Below are 18,029 nucleotides of genomic sequence, written 5' to 3'. Positions count from 1 at the left end.
CTTCCTCTATCAGAACAGCACAATGGGGCTCATATTATAACAGCACATATGAAGATAAGATAAATGTAGAAGATGAGATGGTGTACCCATATGAAAGCGTTGATGTGCTTGCTCTCTATCCTGTGGACTGATTGGTTGTCCATCCAGTATTTCCAGTGACCTCAGATGAAAAATTAGGAAGAGGTGATAATGGGGCAGGCTGGAGATAGGGTTTTCTGCTAATGTCAGATTCGACAGGTTCTTCAGAGGCTTTAGTTTGGCCATCTCATGAAGCTAGATCATAAAGGTTGAGAATGTTGTAAGTAACACAATTGTGCATTACAAAAACTGAGTATGAGTTATCCCCTTTTAACACAGTTAAATATGACATTAAAGGTATAATGAAAATTCAGTCATTATTTACTTTCCCTGATGTCGTTCCAAACCTGTTTGACTTTCTTTCTTCTGCTGTGGAAAATATTTTGGAGAATGTAACCAAACAGTATTGGTTCCCTTTGGCCTTTGATTTCCATTGTTTGGACCAAAAAAAATGCTGATACATTTTCCAAAATATCTTCTTATGTTCCACAAAAGATTGAAAGTTAAACAGGTTTTGAACGACATGAGGGAGAGAATTTTTGGGTAAACTATCCCTTTAATGTTTTTTTTTTTTTTTTTCTGTTGATTTTAAACACATGATAAACAAATATAAGCAAAGGCTGAGATTGAAAAACCCAGATAAATTGTACCTACAGAGAATATCTTGTTGCTGTGTAGGTTTATGGTCTGAAGGGATCTGAGCTTCTTTGCCATCCAGACAGGAAGATGTTCAATGTTGTTGAAGGCCAAATTTAGAACCTGAAGGTTTGTCATGTGCTCTAGACCTTCAATTTTTCTGTACATAATTGAAATATAAATTATATTTTAAAACATTTACTGGCTTTAATAACATTATATCTTTTATTCTGTTATAACACTATGAAAACAATAAAAAAATGGATATGTGGTGCCACCACAGGGAATGCTTGTCGTCAAGTAGACAAATGTCACATTCTCTTACTGTATGCTGTTACTGGAAAGGTGGAGTTCCCGTAGTTGACATAATTTCTCTAGTTTCTCAATTTTCTCAATCCTGTTGTTACTGAGGTTGAGAACCTGCAGGCGCTCACACTTGTCCAAATTTTCAATATACTAAAAAAAACATGAACACACAGAAGTCAATACAAATGAATGCAAAATGCAACAATAAACTTTACCAATCACACTGAGCATTAACCAAATAATGTCCAAATCTTACCCTAAATTGTTTGTCATGTCCCGTAGATGTAGACAGATCCAGAGTCTGCACAAGGACTACATTTTCACATTTAGTTAATCTCCTAATCAGGTCTTCTGTGATGTATCTTGTCCCTTTCCCCTTATATTTACTTTTGTCTAAGGGTAGATATTTGTGTAAATGAATAACACACTATGGAGTGCAAATATTTACAAAACTGGTAGCAGCAAAGTAATTATTAATTAAAAATAATGAAATTATTCATCATTGTGCAATTACAAAACGCTTAAATGCATTAGATGAAAATGTGTTACTTTTTGCACTGTGGACTAAAAATTAACTCTTTCTTAATAAACATTGTTCACAATCTTACTAGTTTAATTTGTCTTCTAACCAAGTCCAATAGGGGGCATACATGATTATTCTGGCAATTTCTAAAAGTCACGGATATTTTCACTCTTGTATCATTTCAATCACATCTCACATTATTTGTTTTTAAAGGTACAGTATGTAGGCTAACCTTTTTGTTCAAAATTAACTAAATGTAGTCAATAATGATCCGAATCCATTATAAATCCTTCTTCCAAAGCGTGTTTTTTGTCTTACCCTGATTCACTATGGTAAGCCTATTTTAGACCGGGCAGGGTGGTTTTCGTGGGAAATTGCATAGGTCACGAAAAGTTGCTGGCTACTTTGACGTATGTATGGTGTGGGAGTGGCATAGGTTAGTTGTCACAACAAGCGAGAAAGGTTGACATTGAGCATGCAGAATCTCGAACCACTGGGAATCACGCTTTTTTTTTTTAAAAAAGAAAAGAAAAATGCAAAATAGAGGAGAGTCGGCTGGCAAAAAGAGAACGTGACAGTCAGAGTGTGACGTGTAATAAAACGAGAATCAACATTGGCTTGGTTTTCAGAGATGGTGAGACCTGAGGGATTTAAAATGTTAAAGACGTCATTAAAGTTTTGTGAAGGGTCACTTCATTATGGGTTATTGTAACCAGTGCTGGAAATGGGCAAAATTCACTGGGCGGACTCTATTTTGAAAAAAAAAAAAAAAAAATAGAGGTCATCTGGCTTTAGATGACCTTTCAGATGTTTAAAAACCTTTATAATCTATAATAACTAAATTATATAAATTATTTATTTTATGTTTCATTTAACCCCCTGGGGTCGGCTATTGCAAATAATAAAAACAAAACGTTGTGTAGCATGTTATTGTTGCATAAACTACATTGTAGCTACTAGTTAAACTTGTGCTAGACTAAAATGTACGTTATGAAATGTGATATGAGTAAAAATATACTTCAGATATGTTGTCAAATCTAATTGTGCAGTCAATCGCTCTTTCCATTTTTAGATGTGTTTTTCAAACAAATGCTGCCACTCGGTCTTTTATGGGGATTTATGGTATTTTTATTATTTATTTGCCAAAACAAAAACTTTTATGATCAAAGACTTTTACTTACAACCACTATATGGCTCCAGAGGATTACTCAATGTGTTTTATCTCTTTTAGATTTAAGTTTAGACATTTCTAAAATCATTATTATATCAATACAATTTTGTTTTTGATGTAGCTGATTTATCTTTTTTAACAAATTATGTAAGAGAGAGCAGCTTCACCATTCTTTTCTGTGTGTGATTTTGAGGAGGGGGGAGGGGGTATTATTTAAATAAAATATTATTTACAAAGAGTTTAGCCTAAATTGATTAGGCTAAACTTTAGGCTAAACACGTTTTTCCATCTCAGGAACTGTCATCCCAACCATCACGGAGCAACCTGTCAAGAGTTTGGGGAAGCTCTTTGACTCCAGTCTGAAAGACTCTGCTGCCATTCAGAAGTCCAACAAAGAACTTGGCGCTTGGCTCACCAAGGTTGACAAGTCTGGTTTGCCTGGTAGATTTAAAGCCTGGATCTACCAGCATTCCATTCTCCCCCGAGTCCTGTGGCCTCTGCTGGTCTATGCAGTCCCTATGACAACAGTTGAGTCCCTAGAAAGGAAGATCAGTGGCTTTCTTCGGAAGTGGCTCGGTCTTCCACGCAGTCTAACCAGCGCTGCACTGTATGGGACGAGTAACATCCTGCAGCTGCCCTTCAGTGGTCTTACTGAAGAATTCATGGTGGTATGCACCAGAGAAGCCCTACAGTACAGGGACTCCAGGGACTGCAAGGTGTCACAAGCCGGTGTCGAGGTGAGGACAGGAAGGAAATGGAAGGCTGGGAAAGCAGTGGAGGAGGCAGAGTCACGCCGAAGATAAAAGGCACTGGTGGGGACTGTGGCGACAGGCAGAGCGGGCTTGGGCTACTTCCCAAAGACTCTGGTCAGCCAGGCCCGCGGCAAGGAAAGGCACCATCTACTCCAGGAAGAGGTCCGAGCAGGCGTGGAGGAAGAGCGAGTGAGCAGGGCGGTGGGACTCCGGCAGCAGGGAGCATGGACTAGGTGGGAGAGCACATTGCAGCGCAGGATCACCTGGGCAAACATCTTGCAGGCAGATTTCCATCAGGTCCGTTTCCTGGTACAAGCTGTCTACGATACCCTGCCAAGCCCAATGAACCTTCATGTCTGGGGGAAAAACGAGACACCGTCCTGCCTTCTTTGTTCTGGAAGAGGCTCTTTAGATCATCTCCTCAGCAGCTGCCCAAAGACGCTGGCTGATGGTCGCTATCGTTGGCGCCATGACCAGGTGCTTAAGACAATTGCTGAGAGCTTAGCCTCAGCCATCAGCACCAGCAAACACCATCATGCTCCAAAGAAGACACTCCCCTTTATTAAAGCTGGAGAGAAAATCCGGGCGTGCCCACAATTAACAACAGGCCTTCTACATAAAGCCTCGGACTGGCAGCTGCAGGTCGACCTGGAAAAACAGCTGAGGTTCCCCCAGAACATTGCAACAACGAGGCTCCGCCCAGACATGATAGTTACCTCCGAGGTTTCAAAACATCTGATCATACTGGAACTCACAGTGCCCTGGGAAGAGCGTATTGAGGAAGCCAATGAGAGGAAACGCACCAAGTACCAGGAGCTGGTTGATGAGTGCAGGGAAAATGGCTGGAAAACCTTCTATGAGCCTATAGAAGTCGGCTGTAGAGGCTTTGCAGGACGTTCACTTTGCAAGGTCGTTTGGGCATTACAGGGGCGGCCAAGAAAAGGGCCATTCAATCCGCAAGGCCACAAGGTGGCTTTGGATTAAGAGGGCTGATCCGTGGACTGCTACTGGGATGCAAGTTGGGGTTTGATCAACCCCGGCTGGGTCTCCTGGGGGAGAGTGTATGATGTTGCGAGACCCGAAACACCCAATGATCCCAGGATACATCACTGAGGATGCGTCCCAGTGCATCCATGAGATGTTTCTGCATAGATTACCTCACAAAAAGGCTACAATTAGCCACAAAAACTTTTTTCTTTTTTTCTTTATTCCCTTACCTAAAATAACACATTAGCTTGAAAACCCTTACAATTAATAAACAAACATTATAGACCGTTCATATTTATCCGTACAGTATTACATTACCAGTAGTTTGTATTTAATAGATTTCACTTTGTAACTGTTAAACACATTTGCAGTTGGTTTGTAAAAGGTATCTTCATTAAATGATTGGCCTGATTTACAGTTTTGACCAGCATGTGTCGCCATTTGTGTGTGCTTTGTGCATCTCACGCATGTATTTCTGGATTAGAAAGTGTGCGTTTCTGTACTGTTAGTGTTAACTTACTGTTTTTTTTTTTTTTTTTTTTTTTACTCGATACGTGTAATGGAAATTCGATTTCGAAATCCAAAAAGCTCTTTTCGAACAAAACAACCGGTTAATTTTAAGATGGCCATTTTTTATTATTTTACACCGGATCATTTCAGCTACGTTAATACAGCTTACCCATACGAAAGTTTCTGTTATGACATCTGTTAAAGTAACGGTTTCTATTCAGATTTTTGAACAATATTACAGTTCATCATCCAAGATTATTTATTTACCTCAAGCGGTCTGTTTTTAAGTTCTGTGAATAGTAAGAAAGACGCGCACTGATAGAGAAGCATTTCCATTGGCTGCAGTCTGCAGGCATTGGCCAATAACAAAAGACGACATAGCGCAGCCAATTTTACAGAATGCCATTGATAAATATCAATATCCCTCTAAGTTTTTATTATCATATATTGTGCTACGTTTATGTAGCTATTATATTGTAGATAAAATATAGTAATCGTTACAATGTCCACCAAAAAATATATATATATAATAATAAATAATATATATATATATATATATATATATATATATATATATATATATATATATATATATATATAACCATTTTTTTCTGGTTGTAGCGCTTTCACTTTTGATTAGGCCATCAGGTAGCGACTTCAACGAGGTGGATAATAATTTAACAGGCAGTCGAATTTTGCCACAACACCGTCCACGACGAAAGTTTGCTCACCGGATTACGTTGCAGTTTACGCAAGTCATGTATAGCTGGGATGATTTATGCTTATTTCACTCTTAGTCATCGTAGTTTTAAACATGAAATAATTAACACTTTAATTGATTTTTAGTTTTAGATTAAGTGCCCAAAGTTAAAGAAAAATCCACTTGTTGAATGAATTTTGAGAAATGACCTAAAGACTTCAAAGGGACATATCAGATGAGAGAGACACCTGTACTGTAGGACATGCAGTATCTAAACAATAAGAGACTGAGATGTACCATCATCGTTAAGATCTTCTCTAGGACCTCCATGCCTCTCCGACCGTGAGATGGCGTTGGGGGTCACAAGGCTCTTGGAACATTTGGATCCTGTTGTTGGTGATTGTTTGCGCATCTTGCTTGCGAGTCTTTTCATTTTATTAACGTAGGGGTATTTATTTTATCTGAGGAAGCCAGCGATTACGATGCTTATCCTAACGTTACCTAAATCAAGACGACTGCTAAAACCTAACTGCTGGTAGTTTATTCTGCTTTATGTTAAAACTTACAATGCAGACCAAATCTGACTAAATGATAGAACGAAAGTCATCTGCTAACAAAAATGTTATATTTAAAATAAGTTTTATATTTAACTGCATGGCCACTTTTGTGAAGTCTCGTCCATTTTTGTTAGCCCAGTTTCCATAGCGACCTATTAGGATTCCTAGGGATCATCCAGTAACCGTCAGATTATTATTATTCTCTCTCAAATACTGTCTAAGCGGATACAAGCCTGTTACCTTTATCTCTTGTCCCAGGTGTCATACATAGTTGACGCGTTTCTAAAGGTTTAAACTGAGCTATTACTCTCTTGTCTGATTCTCCAGCCATGAACTCAAATGATTCGCGGTGATGTTAGGATCATGTGACTCAGCTGCAATTATTTCAAAATAAGAGTACTGTGCGCTCAAAGCAGGAGAACATGAAATCCACGGGGAGGAGTCGGATCCAGATCCAACTCCTCCCACCTTACATACCCAAACCTACCAATCTCCACCCCCTGATCCCTAAACCCACCCCTAAACCTACCCATCTCCACCCCTAAACCTACCAATCTCCACCCCTTATACAAGATCCGACTCCTCCCCCCCGGATCTTGTGTACTGCATTGAGGTGCTACTGGAGAGCAGACTCAATATCCAAACAACCAGAATGTTTCTCACAATGTTTAGCAAAATATTATAATAATTGTATGCACATACATAAATAACAACAAACAATTTCCTAAACACATTGTCAGTAAGCTTGCAACGAAAATTGAAAGTTGTTTGATATAACAAATTGGACATGCAATACTTTTTTTTGTTTGTTTAATTTTGCATATGTTTGTAGTTAATACAAAATAATGACTAAGCTCATAAAATAATCACATATTTAAAGAATTTAAAAAAAATGTAGAATTTCTAAACAATATTTTGTATGTATTTGAACGCTTCTGTTTATTGTTATTCTTATTCAGAGGATGTTATAAATTTTTATTGACATTGCAATTTATCATTTATCTTCACAGCCAGATAATATGAAATCAATTTCCAAATCATCCAACACTCCGGCATATTGTTTGCAGGCCGCATTCCTGCAGTCAGATTCAAGTGGCCACCAGTCCACCCAAGCATGTGAGTCCAAAGGAAACTTATACCTAAACACACATGGTATAAAGAAAATCAGTTCTGAGGCTTTTGTACTAGCCCACATAATAGTTAAATAATGAATGTGAAACAGTCTCACTTTACAATGTGTTGTACTAATGCAAGGTGTTACATAACAGATTTTAGGAATTCATAATGAATTTGCAAAACATGAGCAAGAAAGCAAAAAAGAACTCACTTATAAGCACGATCCACTTTTATCTTCATGCTCTCGGAAGTCATGACCAGATACTGCTTGCCAACTTCGAAATTTGTTTCACTGCAAGTTGCCTTCTTCACAAAATCTATCTCTGAATCTGTTTTTAAGTCGTCCGTTTGTTCTGCAGAAGAGAAATTCTGGATTGAAGCTGTGATGCAACTTGTTTATTCAAATCGTTTATTCAAATAATTTTACTTTAAATCATTTACAACTTAAACTTTATAACATATTGACACAAAACATATTCAATATACTCTTGCCTTTTTTTAGCACTGCTTTAACTTTTGCTTTGTAGGTCACGAAATCTCCACTTGCCTCAGAGGATTCAATTAACACTTTAAATACTAGAAAAAAAGATGGGGCAGTAAGTGACATGTACCATTGTGCAAACGTATACCACTGATCATGTGACAATGATTTTTATGTGACCAGAAGCTTCATGAGGATCATTATTTACCATATTTTATGCTTTCTTTGCACATATCACTTTTGCGCTGTTCAGCAGTGATTGTGGGAGCAATGGTGGATTTAAAGTTGCAGCATTCCGCTAATTTTGAAAAAGACATGGAAATACAGACAAACTATTAAACTAGCACAGACGCATTAAACTCAACATATATGTAAATGATAACGTCATGTGCGATTTCAGGGTTTTTTTTTGGTTTTAAGCAGCTTACCTGCCATGCACTGACACTGGTCTCCCTCACAGAGTCGCAACAGTTTGCGGCTTTGTTTGTGGTAAAACTTCATACAAGTACTTCCTATTAAAAATGAGTAGAGAAAGCTTGTTTTATGTAGCCAAAATGAGTTCAGCCAGATATAAATAAAACATTTGGGGAAACATTTGTGCTATACCTTGATCATTAAATTCGTAAACTCTGAATACCGAGGATCTGCTCATGCCAGTTTCAAATTCCTCTTGAATACGGAAACCCACACAGAAGAACTCTTTTGATGGTATCTACAGGATAAGTATTGTATGGTTAGAAATATTCTTCAAGATGACAATGACAAGATGTCAAGATGACATTCTTTAATGCAAACTTTTGGAGAAAGTTTGTTTTGTCAAGCAGTGCTTACCGAATCTATCTGAAGGATGACTTTGTCACCCAGTATTTCATAGTTGGAAATCTGAGACTCAAGTCCATTTTGATACTGCAAAATTTAGAAACATAAAATGTCACTACAGTTTTCTGAAACTATGAATGTTTTCTGTGGAAATGTATTTGCATTTAGTGTCTCACCATATCTAAATCCTCCTGGACTGGGGTCACACCGGTCGGCAAATTAATTTCCATCACAGTGAGTCCTGACTCAGTTTCAATTGCATTTTCATGTGGCTTGTATCTTTACACATAATGGCATTTTTTAATGCGTTTTACATGCAAATCAGACATTTACACGGACTCTTAAAACCTTCTACAGACTTACTTTGCACAGGCCACAATCCGCTGTGACAAAAGCATAGGATCTGCTCACAAAGAAATCAAATTAGCTGCACCAAGTTCATTTTAAAAGATAACGAGTGTATAAAAGTTGAAAAAAATACAGAACGTACCATCTGAATATGGGACACGGTCATGAATGTCAATTGATATATCAAATTGGCAATTTTCACTGCTCTCTGTCATCCCATAGTAAACTGTTCTCAGCTGTCAAAATGAGGTTAATCAATAAATACAGTTGGTTTCATGCATAGAATATATATATATATATATATATATATATATATATATATATATATATATATATATATATATATATATATATATATATATATATATATATATATATATATATATATATATAGGGCTGGGGGAATTAACGCGTTAATCTTTGCGATTAATTTGAAATGTTTAACGCGTTAAAAAAAAATTAACGCATTTAACGCAGCACACTTTTTTTTGCCTCGTTTTAATGATTTCCTGTTGCGGCTGCTATTGAAAACGCCGTCCCGCCCCTCCGTGTTCGGCGATCACGTTTCATTCTCGCGCAGCTTTCATGAGCTGGTCTTTTCCGCCATAGACATAATATACATAGACGCCCTATTGGCCGCTTTGGAACGTTGCTGCGATACGTCAACGCGTCCGCCATTTTGTGGAGGGCAAGACTGCGCTGTAATCAAATGCAAGTAAACTGCTGAGCTGCGGTTTTTCTGTATAAAAACCAAAAAAAATTACATTTATCAACCGATTTCGGTGGTTTGTATGTGGTGTACAAAAAAAGTTCCATCTGTAGTTAGTTAAACTCTCGATAGATAGACTTATATTTTATTTTATTTTTTTTTAATAAGGAATGGCCAAAGCTCTGGCTTGTCATGTATTTAGCTTTTCATTCTTGGATAAGAATTGTGAACACCCCCATACTGAGATATAATTTAATTTTCACATTAAATTAAATAAAGTTTCTTATTGTGGGAAAAGCATATTCTGTCATTGACCCGATTTTAGCAATAACAAAGATAACTGATGGATCATTTATGGTAATATGATATGGTACAACTACAGTGCAATGCAAATAGTAAATATAAGATAAAGTGAGAGGTAGGCTAATAGTAAATAGTTTAGTCAATAAAATAAACAAACAGTATACAGTAAATAAAATAGTAATGAAAAGTATAATTATATAATATCATAAGTACTAATATAATAATAATATATTGATAATAGCATATAGTTTATGTATACTATAATAATAGCAGTAGAATATGAAATATCAATTACAGAATATAGACAATAAAAAATAATAGGTTAAATAGTTACTATGAATAGTAAAATAATTTGACAGCATAACTATAATAGATTGATAATTGTAAGTGGTATATTATTATAATAACAATAATAAATAATGTAAATATATACATTTTAAAATATTATTACATAGGCTATATAAAATAAAATGACGCAACCCTGTCTCTTTTTGTTAAATTTCAGTTTTTAAAAGGTATAAGAAGCTATACAAATCAAGAAATAAAGTAAACGATCCAGTCAAACATACAGCAGGCTACACTGTTATAATAGCCTAAATATATTAAGTTATGAAACTTCACTTTGCCCTCAGCCAAAACAATCTGCCAAGGAACAAATTATAGATTAATGAAACCATAGATCGCCCGTTAGATAAACACAAGACGAATTATTCTCACTAGACTGACAGCGACGAACGTCAGAACTCAGAAGCGGTGTACGACATGCACTATAGCCGAGGCAAGGCTGTTCTCGGCGGGGTACATGAGCGCTGAGCGCCCGCGGGGATCGCTGGATCTCACAACTCCGAAACCGTCAGATAACATTTTTAAAAAGGCGCTATCTTTATAAATAAACCACAAATTTGAGCTTTAAACAACTACATTGTCGACTGAAAAACTCTTAAAACTACATTTCGTGACACAATAACAGTAGTATTTTTAAATTTCGTGGCCTTTCTCCTCTGAAAATAAAAATAGTAAATGAAATGCAACCAGAAACAAATTTTCAGTTTTGCTTGAGAAAGGTAATTCCCTGAGACCTGTTTTCAATTGTGTGGCGATTTGTAAAGCCCCAAGCAGCACAAGAAATAGGCATTTTTCTCAATTCTCGTTATGAGAGGTATGGGAAAGTTGCCCTCCGCAGTATGGCGGCGCCGTTGACGTACGATCCAGCGGCCAATAGGGCGTCTATGTATATTATGTCTATGTTTTCCGCTCCGTGTGTGCGCCGCGCTGTGTTCCGCGTGTGTGTGTGTCGGCGCGCTCTGTCGTTAACGGCCCAGCGGCGCGCTCTCCGTTCCGTGTGTGTGTGTGTGCAGAGGTGTAAAAAGTACTCAAAAATGTTACTCAAGTGAAAGTACAAGTACTGAGGGAAAATTTTACTCAATTAAAAGTAAAAGTATCTGGCCAGAATCGTACTCGAGTAAAAGTAAAAAAGTACCACATTAAAATTGTACTTGAGTATTAAAGAAGTAAAAGTAACAGCAAGAATGAAAACTAGAGATTCTTGTTTAAGCTTTTAATCTCTAAAATCATGAAGTGAATGAACCATATACAAGGTTTTATCCTGCTTTAGAACTGTTTGTATTTAATTGTATTTACTTATCAAACTATAAGACTACTATCTAATGCCTGTATGCAACATTCTTTAAACAATCCACTAAATATGCTTTTACCACTAAAAGAAAAGAATTCGCTAAGGTACGGCCACGGGTGCTCTTGATCCTGTGGCTGATTTTGGACTGTGTTCGCAGCTGAATCACGTTCTTCCTCCATTTTCTTCCACTGATTGACCATAGACAGTAAAAGAAATGGACACAGTGACCCATAGATTTCAACGGAGAAAAGTGAAGCAAATTAGAAGCACTCACTTCCTGATGGCTGAGCGTACTGCACAGACTCAAAATGAGCTTAACGACGTGGATGTAACGTGAGCAACCCGTCTGTCTTCTAGTAGCTGTGCCAAGAGAAATCTAACTTGCAGAAACAGAGAGCGTGAGTAGGAGCTGTCCATGAGCTAGGAGCAGGAGCAACTTTATGACTCTCTATGGGCTTCTCCCTTGACTTTATGCCTCCAATCCCCCCGATTGTCTATATGGTTATTTCCAGAGAGTCGCGCGGTTATGACGCAATCGTTAGCCTATTTTTACAAAAACTGCTTCTACGGGGCCATAACGTAAGATACAAGGTAATGGAGCCTTTTATACATAGTCGTGTTCCTTTAGAAATAAACAATGGACAAATGGAGTCTTCAAACGCCTCAGATGTAAAGTTATTCGCTGTCAAAGTGACGCCAAAATGAATGGGAGTCAATGGAATGCTAACAGCAGGTGATGGCTTGTTAGTCAATGGCGGCCGCCGGGGGTTGGCTGCTGGATTGCCCCCCTGAGAATGACTGTTATAATTTCTCTAGTCTCGCGTAGCCAGACCTTCAGACTGACGGCTGAAGGTCTGGAATTCATAGCAGCTTTCTTTGGCCAAGGCCCGCCCATAAGGCCGTTTGACCGACATGTCAAACAACCAATTACAGTTCGTTTCGTTCAGCGTCACGTTTCGTTGCGTGGAAATGTCCCCACAACAACAGACCGGCGTGCAACAAGTCAGTCAGTATAGAAAATCAAAGAAGGAGAAGAAAACAAGCAGTAAGTCATTGATCTGTTCGTGCACGTATAACAACAATGGCGTCTGCATTACCACATCTGATCAAAACACAGAGTAAATCAGTAGGAAACGCAATTACACGTCTGCGCTTTGTTTCCCGGCGGACCGAAAATAAACGCGACACTCGCGCCCCCCGGAAATCCGATAAAATTCAACAAATCAGATGATGACTTTGACATTCCTGAAGTGTTTCCAGTTAAGTGTACCATATGCATCAGACGTTTAGCCAACGTTCCGTGGGCGTGACGCCTGAGGCTGAGACTATAATTTCTCTCATTTCTAGGTCAAGGTGCTGTGCATTGTGGTAATAGATGCGACATGACGCCACTTCCAAAGGACGAATGAACATGTCTGACCAATTTGGTGATATGTGAAAACAAATCTCATTAAACTAGACTAGACACTAAGCTTAATTAAACTAGGCATCAGCGCAACAAAATTGGTTTGGTAATAGCAAGGAAAAATAGAATGAAGTGATCTCCAAAATAGAAGTACTTTTTGACTGTAAATAAAATTGTAAGGAGTAAAAAGTACTTTTTTTTCATAAAAAATGTAATTAAGTAAAAGTAAAAGTACTGATTTTTAATTGTACTCAAGTAAAGTAAAAATCCCCCCAAATAATACTTAAGTACAGTAATCAAGTAAAATTACTCAAGTATTTTACACCTCTGTGTGTGTGTGTGTCGGACGGCGGCTCTAACGGCCCAGCGGCGCGCTCTCCGTTCCGTGTATGTGTGTGTGTGTCACGTGTGTGTGTGTGTGTCGGCGGCTCTGTCGACAACGGCCCAAACGCTTCAATCATGTACCGAGCACTGGAAAAGTTAAGTCCACTCAAATATAGTAGGGAGGTTAAGCCCAAAAAATAGGCCTTTGACTTCAAGTCATGATGCAAAGGTCGTCTTTGGTATGGAAGTACCTTAGGGTCATACAAATAAATTTATCCTAAGACACAAGTGAGATCACACCAAGGGTGCAGGGATTTGTATTATTTTGAAGTACCCCCGGACGCCGCCATTGGCTAACGGAACCCCACCTGCAGTTAGCATCCCATTGACTCCCATTCATTTTGGCGTCACTTTGACAGCGAATAACTTCACATCTGAGGCGTTTAATGACTCCATTTGTCCATTATTTATTTCTAAAGAAACACGACAATGTATAAAATGCTCCATTACCTTGTATCTTACGTTATGGCCCTGTAGAAGCAGTTTTTGTAAAAGTAGGCTAACGATTGCGTCACAGCCACGCGACTCTCTGTCGCACAGTAGAGAATTACCGTATGGACAGGAGGAGAAGCTCGCGGGCAATCGGGAGGACGTCGAGGCAAAATGACAAAGTAATTAATCAGAACACCTACTAAAAGTTTCTCCTGCTCCAAGATCATGGACAGCTCCTACTCACGCTCTCCGTCTCTGCGAGTTTCGGAAGGTAATGATTCAGATTGATCTTGGCACAGCTACTAGAAGACAGACGGTTTGCTCACGTCACATCTACGTCGTCGAGCTCAGTTTGAGTCTGCGCAGTACGCTGGACCCCCAGGAAGTAAGATTTTCTAATTGGCTTCACTTTGTCTCCGTTGAATCCAATGGGGTCGCTGTGTCCATTTCTTTTACTGTCTATGGATCACACTTTGTATCAGAAATAAACAGGTTTTTTCAAAAATGGCCGCCAATGTGCCGAAAATACTCTAGAGCCCATATCTTTGCTTCTGTTATCACTATAATGACAAATTTGGTGTCAAAGTGTACATTTTTGGGGTCAAGAAATCCAATAAAATTGGTTTGAAGTTTAAAAAAACAAAACATTTTCCCATACCATGACAATTGGGGGTAAATATGCACATTTCACATAAAAATTGTGTCATCAGAGTGACTTTACTTATCTTTTCCTTCAAAAACTTTAATTTTGTATTTAAGCAGTGCAGCTACTTCTGTACATTACATTTGTCCTAAGTAGCATGAGATTTCGACCAGTCAGGAATAGCCTATAGCAAATCAGTTCCTGCAACAACACATCCTATATGCACCAGGAGCTGTGACAGCTGTTGAAGGTCAGAGGTGACAGGTAAACACTTTGAGGTTCGTATGACTTCCTCATTAAATAGAAAAATGCTTTTAATGTTAGATAACTAGTAACTAGCTAGCTAGTAACTAGTTAGCTTCATTATAACTAGGTCGCTAGTAACTAGTTAGCTTCATCATAACTAGCTAGTGACTAGTTAGTGTCATTTTTATTGAAGCAAGCACATAGCCTACATGTTGCTAGCTAGTTAGTTAGCTTCATTATTTGATATTTTTTTACTTTTGCGAATGCTTGTTAATACTCATATTATCTCTCTTATGATGTTAAAGCAACTTCATTTCTTTTTTCAGATAAGCCATAATGGAATGCCGTGACTGGAGTTTATGCTTCCTATTTCAGTCCGCCCTAAAGATTGAAAAAACATTAGATCCCTCTTAAACCGAGGACCATGACGTCGCACGGTATGGCGCAGCCGGGGCCCCACCCTGGAGCCAGGCCCGGGGTTGGGGCTCGTATGCGAGCGCCTGGTGGCCGGGCCTCCCCCCACGGGGTCCGGCCGGGCTCAACCCGAAGGAGCGACGTGGGGCCGCCTTCCCGGCGTGGGCTCACCACCTGCAGGAGGGACCGTAAGGGGGTCAGTGCTGAGAGGATCGGGCGGCAGTCGAAGGCGGGGGCCTCGACAACCCGATCCCTGGACACGGAAGCTAGCTCTAGGGACGTGGAACGCCACCTCGCTGGCGGGGAAGGAGCCTGAGATTGTGCGTGAGGTTGAGAGGTTCCGACTAGAGATAGTCGGGATCACCTCTACGCACGGCTTGGGCTCTGGAACCACACTCCTCGAGAGAGGATGGACTCTTCACCACTCTGGAGTTGCCCATGGTGAGAGGTGGCGGGCTGGTGTGGGTTTGCTTATAGCCCCCCAGCTCAGCCGCCATGTGTTGGAGTTCACCCCGGTGAACGAGAGGGTCGTTTCCCTGCGCCTTCAGGTCGGGGATAGGTCTCTCACTGTCGTGTGTGCCTACGGGCCAAACGGCAGTGCAAAGTACCCGGCCTTCTTGGGGTCTCTGGGAGGGGTGCTGGAAAGTGCTCCAACTGGGGACTCCGTCGTTCTACTGGGGGACTTCAATGCCCACGTGGGCAGTGGCAGTGACACCTGGAGGGGCGTGATTGGGAGGAACGGCCCCCCTGATCTGAACCCGAGCGGTGTTAAGTTATTGGACTTCTGTGCTAGTTACAGTTTGTCCATAACGAACACCATGTTCAAGCATAAGGGTGTCCATCAGTGCATGTGGCACCAGGACACCCTAGGCCGTAGGTCGATGATTGACTTTGTGGTCGTTTCATCTGACCTGTGGCCGTATGTCTTGGACACTCGGGTAAAGAGAGGGGTGGAGCTGTCAACTGATCACCACCTGGTGGTGAGTTGGATCCGATGGCGGGGGAGGAAGCTGGACAGACTCGGCAGACCCAAGCGTACTGTGAGGGTCTGCTGGGAACGTTTGACCGAGTCTCCTGTCAGAGAGATCTTCGACTCCCACCTCCGGTGGAGCTTCAACCGGATCCCGAGGGAGGCTGGAGATATTGAGTCCGAGTGGACCATGTTCTCCACCTCCATTGTCGAAGCGGCCGCTCGGAGCTGTGGCCGTAAGGTCTCCGGTGCCTGTCGAGGCGGCAATCCCCGAACCCGGTGGTGGACACCGGAAGTAAGGGATGCCGTCAAGCTGAAGAAGGAGTCCTATCGGGCCTGGTTGGCTTGCGGGACTCCCGGTGCATGTTGGACTCCGGCAGGGCTGCCCTTTGTCGCCGGTTCTGTTCATAATTTTTATGGACAGAATTTCTAGGCGCAGCCAGGGGCCGGAGGGTGTCAGGTTTGGTGACAACACGATTTCGTCTCTGCTCTTTGCAGATGATGTTGTCGTGTTGGCCTCATCAAACCAGGACCTTCAGCATGCACTGGGACGGTTTGCAGCCGAGTGTGAAGCGGCTGGGATGAGAATCAACACCTCCAAATCCGAGGCCAGAAAAGGGTGGCTTGCCCACTTCAGGTTGGTGGAGAGTTCCTGCCTCAAGTGGAGGAGTTTAAGTATCTTGGGGTTTTGTTCACGAGTGAGGGATGGATGGAACGGGAGATTGACAGACGGATCGGTGCAGCTTTTGCAGTAATGCGGTCGATGTACTGGTCTGTCATGGTGAAGAAAGAGCTGAGCCGCAAGGCGAAGCTCTCGATTTACCGGTCAATCTACGTTCCTATTCTCACCTATGGTCATGAGCTTTGGGTCATGACCGAAAGGACAAGATCCCAGATACAGGCGGCCGAAATGAGCTTTCTCCGCAGGGTGGCTGGGCGATCCCTTAGAGATAGGGTGAGAAGCTCGGTCACTCGGGAGGAGCTCAGAGTAGAGCCGCTGCTCCTCCACATCGAGAGGGGTCAGCTGAGGTGGCTCGGGCATCTGTTCCGGATGCCTCCTGGACGCCTTCCCGGGAAGGTGTTCCGGGCGCGTCCGACTGGGAGGAGACCCCCGGGAAGACCTAGGACAGACTATGGAGTCACTATGTCTCCCGGCTGGCCTGGGAACGCCTCGGTGTCCCCCCGGAAGAGCTGGAGGAAGTGTCTAGAGAGAGGGAAGTCTGGGCATCTCTGCTTAGACTGCTGCCCCCGCGACCCGGCCCCGGATAAGCGGAAGAAGATGGATGGATGGATGGATAGATCCCTCTTCATCATTCAAACTGAGAAACAATCCTGAAAGAGGCAATCATGTTACAAAGAAGCTTTAGATAACATCCAGGAGCTGAAGGCATTAGGGGATCTGCCTGAGTTTACAGTGGACATTAGTGGTGGTAGTCAGGATGTAGTTCAGCTGATGATTCAAAATCCTATGGTGTGGCACAAAAGCTGCAGAAATGCGATTGATAAAGTTGAGAGAGCAAGAAAAAGAAAAAAGCATGAAGAGTCTGTGAGTCCAGTAAAAACATGGCGCATGAGTGACAAGTCCACCACACTCGCTTTACCCAGACCCTCAACATCATCATGTGAATCATTTGATAAACTGTGTCTCTTCTGTGGTGAAGTGGGCAAAAAAAAGGAACTGAGGAGGGCTGCCACCCTTGGCTTGGATAGAAAAGTTAAAGAATATGCTCAGGTGGTGGGTGACAGGCATCTATTGGCTGAACTAGCTGCTGGTGACATGGTTGCTATTAATGCTGTTTATCATTGTGCATGCCTGACTAGGCTCTATAGAAAAGCAGAAACTGTTGGATGTGACTCAACTGAAAGTAATGCAACTCAGGTCATCAGAGCACATGTCCTCAAT

The 18,029-nt window shown here is 41.0% G+C and overlaps 1 protein-coding gene across 1 annotated transcript in view; it reads right to left on the bottom strand.

Annotated features, from left to right (window-relative positions):
• Positions 1–7,038: 7,038 nt before the first annotated feature.
• Positions 7,039–18,029, bottom strand: part of c5 (complement component 5) — a 40,338-nt gene continuing 29,347 nt past the window's right edge. The window contains exons 33-42 of the mRNA XM_081365734.1: positions 9,127–9,220; positions 9,000–9,039; positions 8,813–8,915; positions 8,649–8,723; positions 8,424–8,529; positions 8,246–8,329; positions 8,026–8,115; positions 7,829–7,912; positions 7,548–7,689; positions 7,039–7,359 (exon numbers count right to left, since the gene is read on the bottom strand). Of these exons, the coding sequence (XP_081221860.1) occupies positions 7,215–7,359; positions 7,548–7,689; positions 7,829–7,912; positions 8,026–8,115; positions 8,246–8,329; positions 8,424–8,529; positions 8,649–8,723; positions 8,813–8,915; positions 9,000–9,039; positions 9,127–9,220 (963 nt within the window). The 3' untranslated portion in view covers positions 7,039–7,214. The remainder of the gene's footprint in view (positions 7,360–7,547; positions 7,690–7,828; positions 7,913–8,025; positions 8,116–8,245; positions 8,330–8,423; positions 8,530–8,648; positions 8,724–8,812; positions 8,916–8,999; positions 9,040–9,126; positions 9,221–18,029) is intronic.

This window comes from Scardinius erythrophthalmus, assembly GCF_964197995.2.
Source record: "Scardinius erythrophthalmus genome assembly, chromosome: 5".
Classification (NCBI taxonomy): domain Eukaryota; kingdom Metazoa; phylum Chordata; class Actinopteri; order Cypriniformes; family Leuciscidae; genus Scardinius; species Scardinius erythrophthalmus.
Note: the sequence above shows the minus strand (reverse complement) of the source record. Positions and strands in the feature narration are given on the sequence as shown.